Genomic DNA, 15262 nt, shown 5'->3' on the forward strand with positions numbered 1-15262 from the left:
TAATTTGTCAATTGCATTAGTTACGCTAGTCAAGGTGTCACTGAAGTGTTAAACTTCAGTAGTTATTTTTGTCATCAATCTATTTGGCTAGCTGAGCTATTGCATTATCTTGTGACGTAGATAGTTTACAGATAAAAGATTGATGATATCCATGTTTGATAAAGGAACTCTATTAAAATGTAAATTTAGCGTATATGCGTTTCATGCGTAGCTCAGAGCGATTTCATCATCTGTGGACTAACATATAAAAACAGAAGCTTTCAGGAAGAAAAATCAGTTACCATTTGTGAGCTTGCTTTACTGATCCTGAACATTTAAAAAGGTAAGTCATACAGTTTTCTTTGATCAAAGTTACTGAAAAAATATTAGCAGTTGAATCAAGCGTTTATATTGACTATATTTACCAAATTAATAGTATAATAAACAGTTTGAATGCTATACTTTACAAACGCGCTGTAGTACATTTAATTCTCCTGATACAAGAAACTGAAAATTGAAAATTTGAAATCCATCCTAAACTCAAAATAAACTCTTTTCAAACACATGAGAGGTGAGGTCAAATCAGAGTATTAACCAGAAAGGTATATAGATTAATAAAAGTTAAGTATTGGCAAATCCAAACACTTGAAGACTAGGCTATAGTTAAAGTAAGGATAATTTATTGCCCTAGATGTCCAACAGTTTATGTGGTTCACTTTTAAAAATTCCCATATATTTAGTTGCATAATTGCGAATAGTAACAATTTAAGCTAGCAAGCTAAAAGTTATATTACTCATTTACTTACAATAACTATTTTATCACATACAGGTCAAGTTTTGCTGTTTAGAAATTTCAACCAAGATCAACCTAAAAAGATGATGTATCTCCTTGCTATATCTCTACTCATAACAGCCAGCCATGGCGAGTATACATCATGATTGTTGATTTCATGCTAGAATCTGTAAAGTTATTTTTAATAGAGAGTTTTTCAATGTAAAAATAGTTTTCTAATATTATAAAGCAAAAAAAGTATGTCCCTTTTCTGTTAACTTTCAATCACAAACAAGCAAACAAGATATGACTCATTCAACTTTGACAAAAACCAAGTATGTACATTTTTATAAAAGGAAATAAAAGTCGAACAGAATGAAAACTTAATAAAAATTTAGCTATTAGCTCAAATAATTACTTTAAAGTTAGGTTTTGAAATTGTTGTACAAGGTGGTCAGGTTTTAAAACACATTCACATGCTACTAAGTGCTAAATTTAACCAAAAAAAAGAAATAACTGACTGTGAACTTGGGACAAAAAATACAAAAGCTGGTATCTGATTGTCATGAGCCATTATCATTGAACAGCTTTGTACATTTAGAGAGAACATGTTCTAAAACCATAAATTTCCAAAGTTACCAAACAATTGAATATAAATGTGGAGCAAAAAATTACTAAAGCCCAATTGACATCACATAACTTATTATTTGTTCAGGTGTACCGGTTGGTTCAGGAACAATCTCAGGTAGTATAGTTACCAACAACGACGGCTCTATTTCCCTGATTACTGATGTCACAGATGGTAACCCACCTGCCGATGTTATAAGCTGGACCCTACCTGATGGTAGCAGTTTGCTACCAGGAAACACGCAAGGGTCTTTTGTAGCCTCTACAGCTCAAGTAAGAACTATTCATCCATTTGCCCAATTTTAATTTAAAAGATGTGTGATTTTCGTTAAATTTTTTTTTAATAATTTGATATAGAAACAAAATATTTGATATATATTTGAGTGTTTCATAAATGTAGGGCAGTTCTTACTGTTTTAAGATGTTTCCATAACATTGATACTAAAATCAAAGAAAGAGATTATGCAAAAAGTGTGATTGTGAAAAAAAGTTTAGAATATGAAAATTAAATATAAATAATATTTCAAAAAAGAAAAATATAGATTGAAATACTATATTCAAATACAAACAAAAAACTAAGTTAGTATTCAGATTAACGCTAAGGTTATTATTAATACGGTAGGAATATTAAGTATATGAAGCAACAAGCTTTAATGGCAAATCGGTTGTTATTACAGATGAATTCTGATGGATCCAAAACGTACACATTAGACCTGCTAGATGGTTACACATCATTTGAGCAAAACTTCAATTTCACTTGCGAAGCTACTGGCAGTTGGAGCAAATGGATGACATTCACAATTCCTGCTGGTAACTTTCTTGAGCTAATGTTGTGATCTGAATCCTTGCCTTGTAATTCATAATTAACAGTGTAGACCTAAAATAGTTACATTTTATACGTACTTTGAAGTTTCGTAGAAATGGCTCAGGTTTTTATGTTCAGATTAGTTGAGTATGCAAATTTGATTTTTTTTAAATTCAAGATTCAACTCAAAGGAAATATTCTGCAAAACTGCTCAACGTTGTCTCTCTTACATCTAAAAATTTTGATAGCTAACGTTTTTACGCTAAATGATTGATCAGACAATACAAACTTTCTTTTTAATTTAAATTAATTCTGTACAATTCAGCAGTTTACATAGACTTTTAAGGTTGGTCAATCGGAAATGCAGATTATCATGTAAGTATAATTCTTTATCTAAGTCTCTGTATACATGTACATGTAGATATATCTAAGTATAAAAAATCTTATTAAATTTCAACAAGCACACCAGTGGTTACTAGTTAAAAGTTTACTCAGCATAAGTTTTTGAATTTTAGAAAATGTCGCCGGCCAGGTTGACGGAACCTTAAATATTGACAGTAACAAAGTGATCACCATTGTTGCCGAGGTTGTTGGAGGAATTCCTGATTCAACTCACTATGTATGGACGGTCCAGCAGCCAGATGGAAGTTATGTCGACTACTCAGCTGGAACGGGTCCAGCTTCAGCGGTAGTAAGTAGACTATAAAAAATATGTTATTATAAAAAAACCGCCTAAGCTAATTGGTGATTACATGTTGGCAAAGTATATTTATATGTAATACGATGATGTTTCATTCCAACATTCTGTGTACTATAATGGTTTTAAAATAATAAATACATTGGGTAACTTAAACTTTTTAGACAAAATGTATTAAAGGCAATTATTAAAATATTGCCATATCTCAGCTTGGTAATTTATAAAATAACTTTTAGCAGATAAAAATTGTATGAAAAATTAACAAAATTGTGATGGTCCTGATTATTAGATTTATGTTGAAAAATCCAAGCAATATTAACTTTTTAATTGGCTTCAATCAAGACATCAAGTGACTTGTTATGATATCATAAGATGCCCTGTTGTCAGGGTAACACGGTTAAGTTGAATCAATATATCTGCTTCTGGCTGGAGTGTGTGTATTTCTCACTTTGTCTGTAAATAATATAAGCAGTGGATAAACAAACGGGTAATTTTAACGGTAAATTTTATTATCATTTAACAGAAGTTATAATAATATTAGTTCTAGTATGATATCTATTTGCTCAGAACACCAAATGATTGTCTTTAGTTGCCGCAAGTGTATTCTCTCTTTGTTTGCAAATAATGTAAACAATGCATTAACAGAAACATAAATGTTTTTACTATTTACCAAAGTTGTTATTTGTTATTTGTTATTATCTAATTGGTTCATCATAGATAATAATTTACTGAATTAGAAAGTTTCATCAAATGCCTCTGAAAAGGAAATATTTATATCTTTATAACTTGCAACGAATAATTCGCTAGTTAAAATCCTAGTTTAAAGAACTGTTATTTTTTCTAAATTGTTTTCTGTCAATGCTTAGGTGACAAACGCAAATGGAAATCCTTCTACTACTCTCACTATAACTGACTTGGCAACTATAACGAGGTCATTTAAACTATATGTGACATCTGAGGAGCAGGATGGCTTTGTGAACTGGTGGGCCAGTAGAACCTGGTATGTCAGCAGCACAGGTAAGCAGATCTGCGCTGTACATATGTCAAATTAGTGTTTGTGTTATTTTTTCAATGTTTTAACAAAGTGGTTTTATTTCCTTTTTCCAAAAATTAAAAATTTGTTTTCAATTGTCTGTAACATTTTTAATATCATAATGTTTGTCAATGTATAATCAACTGATATTAAGTTATATGGTTTCTTTTTGCAGCATAAGACATGACACTCAGATTATAGTAGACAAGCTTCCCCTTGGTAAACTCAACCGACTTCAAACGAGCAATGACCAGTCTCAAAGACAGCTTTTTAATATCGCTTTGATTTTCTAACATTTTCACTTCTGCTTTATCTATTCTAGATTTCTATTAGCTTGATATATCATGTCACACTGTATAGCGTATTTTTTAAATTTCAATTTCAAACTATTTTGTAATAAATATAAAATATACTAATTTTCAATAGCATCACCAAGACTGCTATATTATTAATATTTGCAGACACTGGAATCATGGAGCAAGACCTTTGGACAAGTTTAGTTAAAAATGTTAGGCTTACAAATAAAAGTAACTTACATATACTTGCTATAAATTGTGGAGAATGTCTGGACATACTTTCAATTGCATTCACAATTTGAAAATGCGGAGTTATGTACGCATATGACATGAACCACTGAAGCATTTTGCTAAACCAATATACGATCAAGTTTTCCAACAGTTTTTCGTGCTAAAGCTATTATAAGCATTTAAGCCAAAGATGTATGCCACCTCTGCATAAAACTGCACTGTAATACAAACAAAAATAACTATGCTTCAAACTTATTTTGATGAGGTATGTTGGATTTTATTTTGATTTTGGTAACAAATAGATGCATTTATATGCCATATTAGAAAATGAGTTGTTTAAGCCAAAAACTAAATATGTACTACTGATATTCAATAACATTCAAAAGTTATTAAATTACGTTCACTGTCAAACAGCAACTGATTTGTTTAGCTTCTCTGTGTGTGTTAGCTATTTTAACTACAAAAAATAGTAATAAATAGCAAAGAAACATTTGCATCTCATTAGCTAGACCCTGTGCTTGTATTATTAGGATGCAAAACTTGGGTGCATTTATGTTTAGAAAGTAAAAATTCCACTTTTGCTTCTTATTGCAGCCATTTCATTTCTTTTAAATGTAGAATGGCTCCAAAAGCTGTAAAAAACTATTTTGAAATATAAAATATTGCAGTCTTGATAAGCTCTGTTCAACTTTTTGAGATTCTAAAAAAATAGTAAGTCATTATATGCTATTTGATTTACTAAACTAGTTTGACCTGCAGTAAAAGCCATTAGCGTAGCTACTCTGTTTGTTGCAAATGATAAATATTTTTACAGAAGCGTTTTAGCAAAGATAGGAATCTGAAAGTTTTAGTTTTCATCAAAAAGTAAAGACAAATCTTTTAATAAGTTGGCTTTTTGCAAAAAGCCTTTGTGACTTAAATCTATAAAATCTAGGTTCTATCGATTTAAAGTTGTTTTCTCAAAAAACTTTGTTTACACAAAACTGCCTGATTAATCCGCACTTAACTAAAAGGCTGCTTACTCTAACCTGGAAAAGGCTTCTGTTCCATGGATATCAAAGGTTTTGAGCATGAAAAACTAAGCTACCTTCCTTACTGCTAGTAACTACTAGCTGGAATTTGTGGTAAGGCTGGGTATCTATGATCTTATTATTGATTGACATTAAATACACTGATATGTTTTTTGAACTAGCTTCCACAAAATATGACTTTTTTAACTTATCAGTCGTGCATCAGCGCTGAGTTTTGATCATTATAATTTTTTTTTCATTATTTCCATCAGAACACTCTATAAGAAGAAAGAAATCAATAACTGTGCAGGTATACTAAAACAAGTCATTATGATCAATAATAATTACTGTTTGATGACCTCAACCTATTGAAGACATAAAGAAATGGATATGCATTATAGGAGAAGCTAATATCAATTTAATTCAGTAGTATGATTATGTAGCTAGAACAGATCATCGTGAAATAGCTAGTTGGAATGGATTTTAGAGTTCATATCAGCAATGCATGCATTTAACTGGATGAGTTTTTTTTAATTTATTACTAAAATACTTTTGAAAAATAACTAATTACAATTGATTAATAAAATGTAAACACATTACCAAATATAATCTGCTTACCGCTAATGCTATAAATAAGTAAATGCTAGTAAATACTAAAATTTCTTTACCGTTGATGAAATTGAGGTTTATGCAGAACCTTCAGTGGCAGTAATAACGTTTACAAAGATCATTACGTATGTCACTGCTGCAACTTTTCTTTTAAAAGTTTTCATGTTCATTTCACAACTTAGTAATAACTTCATCTATTTAAAAAATTTTCAAAAAGCCTCCAAAAAGTAGCTGCAGACTTTAAAATATATATAGTTCTATGCATTTAGTTTATTAATACAATAAAAGGATATAGCGAATAGCTTTCAAATCATGTTGCATTAAAAAATTTATGAAAGTATATATGCATTACTGCAACCAGTTTTTATGTTAATACCAAAAATTATTTTGCTATTAAAAATTATAAGTATTAAATCATGTGAGTTACGTGTTTGTGCTCAGTCTATTATTCTAAAAATTATATTGAGGCCGTTGCCTATTGAGTCATTTGCTTTGGTAAAGAACTTTTATAAGTTTGTGAAACAAAATATTTATCTCTACATTTCAAAAAAAAATATTTAAAATAAACATAAGTCTCTAAAATAAAAGTTCAGCAGCATCAGAACCCATAGTAAATGATAGCATCTTTGGTTCACAGTCTGAGATATGTGAGTTTTATTAAAACTTGTTTGTATCATGACATTCGTATTGTCCTAATTCGATTCCCATTATCATATATCCATTTTTAAAGTTGATGCTTCATATCAAAGACTTTATATTTTTGAGTGCTTCAAACTAGCCCATAGCCAGGATTTATTATATCTGATAACCAGTGTATAACAATATATTGAGATTTATCAGTACCTAATCCAAGGTAAGACAACTTTTATTCTACAACCTAATGAGAATGGTCTCTTTTAGCAACCATACCGCTATAAGATCACACTTTTTTAAATTAAAACAATAATTATAAACAAACTTTGGTTGTGTGCTAAATATTTCCTGATAGATAATCTGTTTACTCTTTTTAAGGAGTTCAAGACGGAAACAAAATTTTGATGAATCAAGAACTTATATTTGTCATACTAGTTTGATTCTTTGCTTTGGGCAAATCCTAGCAATTCATTTGGGGCCAAACTTTAGAGATGGTTACCAGTCTAGCAGGTGTAAGGTTTTCCAAAAAAGAGTCAGTAACACAGAAGTCACAAGTAAAAAACAGCTTTTACGTGTAAGTAGCTTTGCTAGTACTAGTGTGATATATTATTCTGTTCAACTGGTTAATTAACTTGTTAAGGTTCATGAGTTAAAAGAAATGACCTAAATATGCATAAACTAGAATTCAGCTCACAATGCCTGCCATGAAAGCGATAATATACAAAATTTAGATACCATTAGCTTCACCAAAAACAGTGTAGCATCTGCGACAAGTTTTGTGGCAGTACGCTATTTTAGATTTTAACGACCAAATAAACAATAGTGGTTTTACTTTAGTGCTACAATGAACGAAAAATATGTTCAGTTATCTATATTATATAAAGACTATAGAGAGAAATGAATGTAAATTAAAGAAAGGATCAAAATATTTATAGGGATTAATAAGGGTTTGAATACCTCAAAGCTACAGGTCTTGTAAAACTTTTCATCTTTATTAGGCTGGTTCTATCTTAATTGACTACTTACAAATTTATCTGTAAGTCTAACACTTTTGTTACCTATAAAAATTCAATATTTAATTTTCTTTTTTAAGTTCTGAACTGATTAAATGATCAGTAATGACTCTGCAGTCAAAATATTCACCGGACAGTCGTATTTTGTCAAATTATATATGATAAATTCATTAAATTTTGTTTGTTGAGTAAAAAATTGAAAGACAAAGTTCGCTTTTTATTAGAATTTAGGCGAGTTGTAATTATCAACTTTTAACAAAAACTGTTGTCATGATAGTTGCAAATTAATTTAACTACTCTGCGTATTTTTGTGATTTAACCACACTTCAAGCACTCTAACCTTTAGTTTTAACTATCTTTATTTATTGTCAAACAATTGTGTTTCTAGTCTATTACTGAGCCTCTGTACCCAATAGTTATATTTTGTTTTAGCAACTAAAACAAGGTCCAAGGGTTTTACTATTACAGTATTATTTTCTTTGTATTAACAGCTTTCTTTGCAGACAAGTACTTGTTGTCCAACTTCTTTTCCACTTTTTATTGTACATCGTATTTAACTAATGTTTTTAAGTGGCTGACTGCTACATTAAAAAACTTGTAGTCAAAAATGTATGAAAACTTATTGCACATTACTAGCACTCTTTAATAGCTATTAACAATGCCTCAATGGCATTTTTGTTAAGAATTAGACAATGACTCATCAATCATTGTAGAATGGCAATCTACTTATCCAGCGACAACTGGCAAAAATTCTGGTTGGTTGAACTCTATTTGCAGAGGCCCAAGTTAACTGTAGCAATTGAATACCGTCAATGCGACGAAAATGGCAGGTTCTATCCAAAGCAACTGCAGTTACTATTGTAGCCGCGAGTTTAGACATTTAGGGTCTATCTTTTGCTGATTAACTTTACTTTTGTGATCGGTTTAGGTAAATTGGTTTTCATTGTTTAAAAAAGCAACAGAATAATTTTAGTTAAGTAAAAAGAGGGCTGCGTTGTAATCTTATGGTTTAGGCTCATGTAAGCTGATTCGCAATATTTTTTGGTGACAAAATATCTAAAAGTTTGCATTTAGCATTTGCATTTGTTTTAAACTTGTGTACTTTTTTGTTTTGTCAAATATGTTTTCAATTCAAAAACTGATGATGACACAAATTCAAATCAACTAATAAATATGTACCATACAACATTATTATTATTATTCATAACAAAAATAATTCTAAAATAAAAAAACGATGAGTGATCCAACAAAAGTTTTGAATTCAAACTAAAAGACATTGTAGCAACATTAGACAGAAAATGCCATACATAGATGGATGTTTTGTTTATAGAAACAATAGGTTTTGAATCGTTGACTTTTGCAATACATTGATTTTTATATTGGTGAAATAAGCAATTACCACCGATATAGCTTCTCCTTTTATACTACTTCACACATGTGTAGAAGTTTACAGCCACAGTTAACTCAGATTAAAGGGATTGTCATAAAGTTTGGAAAGTATTGATAAATATCTAGGAAACAGTTGCAACATTGCAATGAAGTGCATGCTACTTTGTTTTTATTTATATCTTTTACTTCTACTTATCAATTACTTATTTTGTTTTTACACCACTTTATGGGCAATTTAAATATGCATATAAAGCAGTGTTAGCCAAACGATTTGCGAATCTAAATGTGTTTCTATTTTGAATATACATGTAAATATATTGTGTTTGTAGATGTTTTGCAAATATGTTGTACTAACTAATCAGTCATTAAGTTTCAGTGAATCTGAACCACCTCAGACTTGCAAAAACATGAAAGTGGCAGTTGGTCACAAAAACATGTAAAGAATGTATAATAGACTCCCAAAGGTTTAAAATCCTATCTGAATAAATACTTGAGAATGTGTATTTACGACAATTGCCTTTAATAAACGCTTGTTGATTGCTCTCACCAAATTGTGTGGCAATTTGTATTAAAAACCTGCAGACATGCTGGGGTTATTTGATGAATATCAAAAGAAATCTTGGCATGCAACTTAAACAGAACAATAGCTGCTTTCAATTGTCTCATTGTAAATATTTGTAAATTTCATTGGCAAAAAATATATGAAAAACTGCTGGAGTATGTCAATATTAAGACTTTTTACCAAATTTGTGGCAGAGTATAGAAGGCCTTGCCTATATAAGGATGTTTTCTAGCCGCTCTTAGGCTTTCATGAGGAATGATAACTTGTAGTAAAGCTAATCATGTTTTAGAGATTATTACGATAGCCAACTAAGTGAATTATGTCAAAACCTCACACAATAAGCAAACATTTTTAGCTGATGATGGTCACGTTTCCAGTAAGGCCCAATTGGTCACTTGAAGCAGCAAAAAGGCAAAATTTAGCCTTTCTGCAATAGTGGCAGCACATAGCTCTGAAATAGACAAATCGGTACTCGTGAGCTTTGCTCATCTCTTATAAATATAGCTTTTAGATTAGTAGCACTTTTACTTTTATCATAGACAATTGTTAGTATTAAAAAACTTGTTTTCAAGTTGTCTGCTTAGCTAAAGAAAGAAGAGATAATTCCTGAACAAAAGCTACTTTTGCACAGGAAAGGCATTTTAACTGAGCAGTAAATCACATCATAACCATGTTATAGTTATCTTGAAAATGGTTAGCATATTTAGCTTACAATATATTTTAAAACAATTAATATTTTGTGTATTAAAAGTATGCAAATAGCAGATTAATTATCTGCTCAAATAACAAAATTGGTGATGCTTCAACATAACAGTGCTGCCTTATTGTGAAAGCTGAGAATGGTGATGAGGTCTGCATCTCAGCTAACTGCAAACCACTTGTACCATAAAAGACTTTTCTTTCATGTTAGAGAGAGCTCTCATGGTTGCTTCAGGTATTAAATATTATGGCTAACTGTGTTGTCTCATCATTTTGGTATAGAAAAATGCGCAGGAAGTTATCTGTCCTTACTTATGAAAAAATAGGTCATAAAAAACCAGCACAATACCAATTAGGATGCTCAGTTTTGGCTTAATCTCTAAATTAAACAGGTACATGACTCACTAAACTCAAATTATCTACCCTACTTCAAATAATTCTAAGCAAAACTGAACTTTTGGGAAGATATCCTAAACTCCTTGCAAGCGTGATCAATACACATAGTTTCTTTTGTGTATGGCAAACCTGAGACAGTATTTTTTTTCACTTTGGGCCTTCGTTATAAGCCATTAGAAAATAGAGGGTGTTTGGTGCTTTTAAGTAGTTGTTTGCATTATGAAATTTAAATCTGCATTTTCTAAAGCATTGGTACTAGGCACTTGTACTGAGAAAACAACTGTCATACCGATGGATGTTTTTTCCTAATTGTTAGTTTTGGATTCGTACGTTTCACAAAAGCTTGAATTAGGAGGTATCTGTGTTTCAAGATGTGATTTAGAGTTATCATTCCTACATAGTCAATTTTCTATTAACTCACCACTGAACAACATTTTTTGACTACGCAAAGGAAAATTCTGTACATCAGTTTCAATAGGCCGAGTGACAATTTAGTTTATTATAATCGTAGTGCAATTTGTTGGTGATATACCCTATCTTCTGAGAGAAATCTGTGCATTTGAATAATACTCATATTCATTTGAATCGTGCAAATTTAACAACATATTTATGTATAAAGTCTATCGTTTGGTCTTTCCAGAGAATAGATGATTGGCATCTAGCAATGAAAAATCCGTATCACAGAAGACTTGATCTCAAAACCTCCCATTCAACAGGCAATAAATATCCCATTGCACTGCACGAGATGCATATGAGTGCTATGCAGAAATATGCATAGCACTCTGTGCTACAGCGGAAAGTCCATTAAGCTTGCTTTCACGGCTCTTATTACTAAGTTTAGTAGCATACTCAAATTAACCATGTTCAATGTTCTAAGCTAAAGGCAAGTGACAGGCAGCTACATTACTTGACACTCTTTATAAAATGATTTTAATTTCCATTAAACGTCGGGAGTAGGGCTAGTTTTATATAAAGTTAGTACAAATTTCTATATTTGATTGTTCTCGTCATTCTAGATATTTCATTAATAGGCCGCTAGCCCAAAGTTAATAGAAAATAACTTACTTCTCTTTTTAGCGCAGTTATTTTTCTATTAAATTTTTACTGTGGTGCTCATCATAAGTATTAACCGTTCAAGATTAAAATTGGTTAGCCTGTCAGCCTAATCAAAAATCCAATTTAGGAGTTACTCGACACAGCAAACTTGTTGTTTCTGAAAAAAATATTGTTTCACCACGCCATTAAAAAAATTAATGCAGAGAAATTAAAATGAGTCTTGGCCTGATATAAAGTGATACAGAAGCAAAATATTTATAAAATGTTGCAACACCCTTTTTTTAGTAGCCATTTCTGTTGATGGAGATGATTCACATAGTCTATTTTTATCAGCTTAAAATTTTCTCACACTGGTTACAGAATTAGTCAAAAATTTCATCAGGCAACACTTAGATAAAACCAAATTTTACCACCATGTTTTGGAGCAGATCTTTTAACAAAGAATCACTAAGGTATTGTTCAGTTCAAGTATGAGTTACTTCCAACTTGCTCAAATGTACATTACACACATATTACAAAACCCCTCTTGACCGGTTGGTTGGCAGGGCTTCACAGTGACTAGTCGTTATTGTTCTGAGCTGTTCTCCAACAAATTTATGGCATTCGAATCAAACCTGTAGAATGATTGTGCAATAAACTGATAGCTGCATTTTAGCTCTTCTATTAAATAAAGAAGAGTTAATTATTAAACTAAATTCACTTCACTTTCATTTAGTTGTTTTAGTACCATCATATGTTTAAATACAGTAGTTTGTACCATACTTTTTAGACTATTAGCTGCTACTTTTTTTCTGATGTTTTGAGCCATGCAGCTTATTTAAAGCGTGTCGCTATTCTGTGGCTTTTTCTTTCATCGCTAGAGCGCATTCCCGAAATCTCTGGTTAGTGCTTCTCTAGCGGTGAAAGAGAAAACAAAACAACGCCTGACGGTACCGTTCCGCTAGGCACTGAATTAAAAAGCGTCGGTTAATACGGAACATTACCCAACGGCACTGTTCCGTTTTAACCAGCAAAGTTGCTGTTGTGTTAAAAAGCACCTTCATGAGTTATGCGGCCTATACAAAAGGTGCGGCCTATGTATAATTTTATTACCAAATTTTTGGAAATAACACAGATGTGGCTTATATAAAGGTGTGGTTAATAGTCCGAAAAGTACGGTAGGTTCTAAAAATTTCTTTCAAACGTAGAATGGCTCCAAAAGCTGTAAAAAACTATTGTGAATGATAAAATACTGCAGTTTTGATAAGCTCTTTGAGATTCTAAAAGATAGTAAGTCATTAGATGCTATGTAATCTACTAAACTAGTTTGACCATCAGTAAAAGCCATTAGCGTAGCTAATGATAAATATTTTTACAGAAGTTTTTTAGCAAGGATAGCAATCTGAAAGTTTTAGTTTTCATTAAAAAGGTAAAGATATATCTTTTAATAAATTGACTTCTTGCAAAACGCCTTTCCAACTTAAATCGATAAAATCCAGGTTCTATCGATTTTAAAGTTGCTTTCTCAAAAAACTTTGCTTACACATAACTGCTTGATTAATCTGCACTTAGATAAAAGACTGCTTACTCTAACATGAAAAAGGCTTCTGTTCCATGGATATCAAATGTTTTGAGTATGAAAAACTAAGCTACCTTCTTTACTGCTAGTAGCTACTAGCTGGAATTTGTGGTAAGGCTGGGTATCTATGATCTTATCATTGATATCAAATACACCGTTATGTTTTTTGAACTAGCTTCAACAAATGATGACTTTTTAGCTTATCAATCGCGCATCAGCGCTGAGTTTTTATCATTTAAATTGTTTTTTTAATTTTCATCATTTCCATCAGAATGATCCATAAAAAGAAAAATATCAGTAACTGTGCAGACATACTAAAACAACTCATTCTGATCAATTATAATTACTGTTTGAAGACCTCAACCTATTGAAGACTTAAAAAAACTAGATATGCATTACACAATAAGCTAATATTGATTTCATTCAGCAGTATAATTATGTAGCATCATTGACCATTGTGAACAAATCATTGTGAAATAGCTAGTTGGAATAGATTTTATAGTTCATCTCAGCAATGCATGCATTTAACTGGATGAACTTTCTTTAATTTATTACAAAAATACTTTTAAAAAATAACTAATTACAATTGATTATTAAGATGTGTACACATTACCAAATATAATCTGCTTACCGCTAATGCTTTATGAATAAAAAAATACTACTAAATACTAAAATATTTTTACTATTGATGAAATTGAGGCTCATGCAGAACTTTCAGCCGCAGTAAAAACGTTTGAAAAGATCATTACAGTTGTCACTGCTGCACTTCTCTTTACAAAGTTTTTGTGTTTACTTTACAACTTAGTTTTAAGTTTATCTATTTAAAAAACTTTCAAAAAGTCTTCAAAAATCAACTCCAGACTGTAAAATATATATAGTCCTACACATTTAGTTTAGTAATATAAATATTTATGTTATAATAAAATTATATATGGAATAGCTTTCAAATCATGCTGCATTACAAAATTTATGAACCTATTTATGCATTACTGCAACCACTGTTTTATGGTAATACCAAAAATGATTTTGCTATTAAAAATTATAAGTATTAAACCAAGTGAGCTACGTGTTTGTGCTTGGTCTATCATTCTTAAAATTATATTGAGGCTGTTGCTTATTGAGGCATTTGTTTTGATGAATTACTTTTTTTAAGTTTATGAAACAAAAGATTTATCTTTCAATTTCAGAGAAAATCTTTTTTTTGGAGTATAAGTTTCTAAGATCAAAATTTAGCAGCATCAGAACCCATGGTAAATGATAACATTTTTGGTTCACAGTCTGAGATATGTGAGTTTTATAAAAACCCGTTTGTATCATATCATCTGTATTGATCTAATTCGATTCCCATTATCATATATCCATTTTTAAAGTTATTCATTTTTAAAGCTTCATATCAAAGACTCTATATTTGGAGTGCTTTAAACTAGCACATAGCTAGAATTTAATAGATTAGATAACCAGTGTATAACAATATATTGAGACTTATCAGTACCTAATCCAAGGAAAGACAACTTTTATTCTACAACCTAATGAGAATGGTCTTTGTTAGCAACCATACCACTATCAGATCATAATTTTTTTAAATTAAAACAGTCATTGTAAACAAACTTTGGTTGTGTGCTAAATATTTTCTGATAGATAATATTTTTGTCTCTTTTGAAAGGATTTCAAGGTTGAAACATAATTTTGAAGCATTACAAACTTATATTTGTCATACAAGTTTGACTCCTTGTCTCGTGAAAATCCTAGCAATTTATTTGTTGCCAAATTTTGCAGATGGTTACCAGTCTAGCACTTGGAATGTTTCCCAAAAAAGAGTCAGTAACACAGAAGTCACAAGTAAAAAACAGCTTTTACGTAGCTTTGCGAGTACTAGTGTGATATAGTATTCTACTCA

The 15262-nt window shown here is 30.8% G+C and overlaps 1 protein-coding gene across 1 annotated transcript; it reads left to right on the plus strand.

Moving 5' to 3' along the window:
• The first annotated feature begins 1227 nt into the window (after positions 1 to 1227).
• Positions 1228 to 4386, plus strand: LOC137388424 (uncharacterized). The gene is made up of 6 exons (XM_068074909.1): positions 1228 to 1303; positions 1467 to 1651; positions 2056 to 2188; positions 2699 to 2874; positions 3747 to 3897; positions 4089 to 4386. The coding sequence occupies exons 1-6, from the start codon at positions 1228 to 1230 to the stop codon at positions 4091 to 4093; spliced, it is 726 nt and encodes a 241-aa protein (XP_067931010.1). The 3' UTR covers positions 4094 to 4386.
• Positions 4387 to 15262: the final 10876 nt, after the last annotated feature.

Source organism: Watersipora subatra, chromosome 2 (assembly GCF_963576615.1).
Source record: "Watersipora subatra chromosome 2, tzWatSuba1.1, whole genome shotgun sequence".
Lineage (NCBI taxonomy): Eukaryota > Metazoa > Bryozoa > Gymnolaemata > Cheilostomatida > Watersiporidae > Watersipora > Watersipora subatra.